This window comes from Mandrillus leucophaeus, unplaced genomic scaffold (assembly GCF_000951045.1).
Source record: "Mandrillus leucophaeus isolate KB7577 unplaced genomic scaffold, Mleu.le_1.0 Scaffold423, whole genome shotgun sequence".
In the NCBI taxonomy this organism is placed as follows: Eukaryota; Metazoa; Chordata; class Mammalia; order Primates; family Cercopithecidae; genus Mandrillus; species Mandrillus leucophaeus.
This window is the reverse complement of record NW_012104510.1, coordinates 195,854-196,893: the sequence shown is the minus strand read 5'-3', so window position 1 is coordinate 196,893 and position 1,040 is coordinate 195,854. Positions and strand designations below refer to the sequence as shown.

The 1,040-nt window shown below is 62.8% G+C and overlaps 1 protein-coding gene across 1 annotated transcript in view; it reads left to right on the top strand.

Annotated features, from left to right (window-relative positions):
* The window catches only part of SHC2 (SHC (Src homology 2 domain containing) transforming protein 2), a 46,244-nt gene that overhangs the window by 42,541 nt on the left and 2,663 nt on the right, over positions 1-1,040 (top strand). Inside the window, exon 10 of the mRNA XM_011993046.1 lies at positions 702-1,012. Within this exon, the coding sequence (XP_011848436.1) occupies positions 702-1,012 (311 nt within the window). The remainder of the gene's footprint in view (positions 1-701; positions 1,013-1,040) is intronic.

Genomic DNA, 1,040 nt, shown 5'->3' with positions numbered 1-1,040 from the left:
CCAGGAGCTGGAGGGGTGCGGGGCTGGCCCAGCCACGGGTACACTAGGGAGTGAGGGTCAGGGCGGGAGGACCCCCCAGGACCAGGAGCTGGAGGAATTTGAGGCCGCTCAAGCCACAGGTAGATGCGTCTCCGTCAGGGCTGGGGCCCCAGCGTTGTGGTGTCTGAACCATGCTGCTTTCTGCCTGGGGAAGCCCACACCTGTTTGACAATGAGGGGACTGAGACTCAGAGGAGAGCCTCTGAGTGGCCTGTCGGTTGTCGGCCCTGTTGGAAGCCGTTAGAAAACCCAGGGCAGAACATTTTAACACTAGAGGCAGCAGAGGGAAGCCGGTTTTCATCGTGAGTATTTAGGGTACGTTGGAGGCTCTGGCCAATGCGGTAAGACCAGATAAGGAAACAAGAGGCATGTACTATGGGAAGGAAACCCACCTAACAAGGCAAGAAAAAGCAATAGGAGTTAACCTCTGAAAGAAAGAGCTGCTGTCATCCTTTGTACAGGCTTACAAAACCCAACCTGGGGGTCCAGGTGGCCGCACGTGAGCCCGCCGCACGCACGGGGCTGGGCGGAGCGTGAGTCTGATACACTGGGTGCTCGGTCAGTGCAGGCCGACCAGTTCACGGGGGGCTCCCCGGGGAACCCGTTTCTCCCAGCTCTGGTCCTGGCCCCTGCCTGCCCAGCACTGCTGTCCCTGGCCTGCAGGACCCTTCGAGGATGCCCTGAAGCTGCATGAGTGCTCAGTGGCCGCAGGTATGACAGCAGCCCCCCTTCCCTTGGAGGACCAGTGGCCCAGCCCTCCTACCCGCCGGGCCCCTGTGGCCCCCACGGAGGAACAGCTGCGCCAGGAGCCCTGGTACCACGGCCGGATGAGCCGTCGGGCGGCAGAGAGGATGCTTCGAGCTGACGGGGACTTCCTCGTGCGAGACAGCGTCACCAACCCCGGGCAGTATGTCCTCACCGGCATGCACGCCGGGCAGCCCAAGCACCTGCTGCTGGTGGACCCCGAGGGCGTGGTAAGCTGGGCACGGGTGGGAGGGTCTC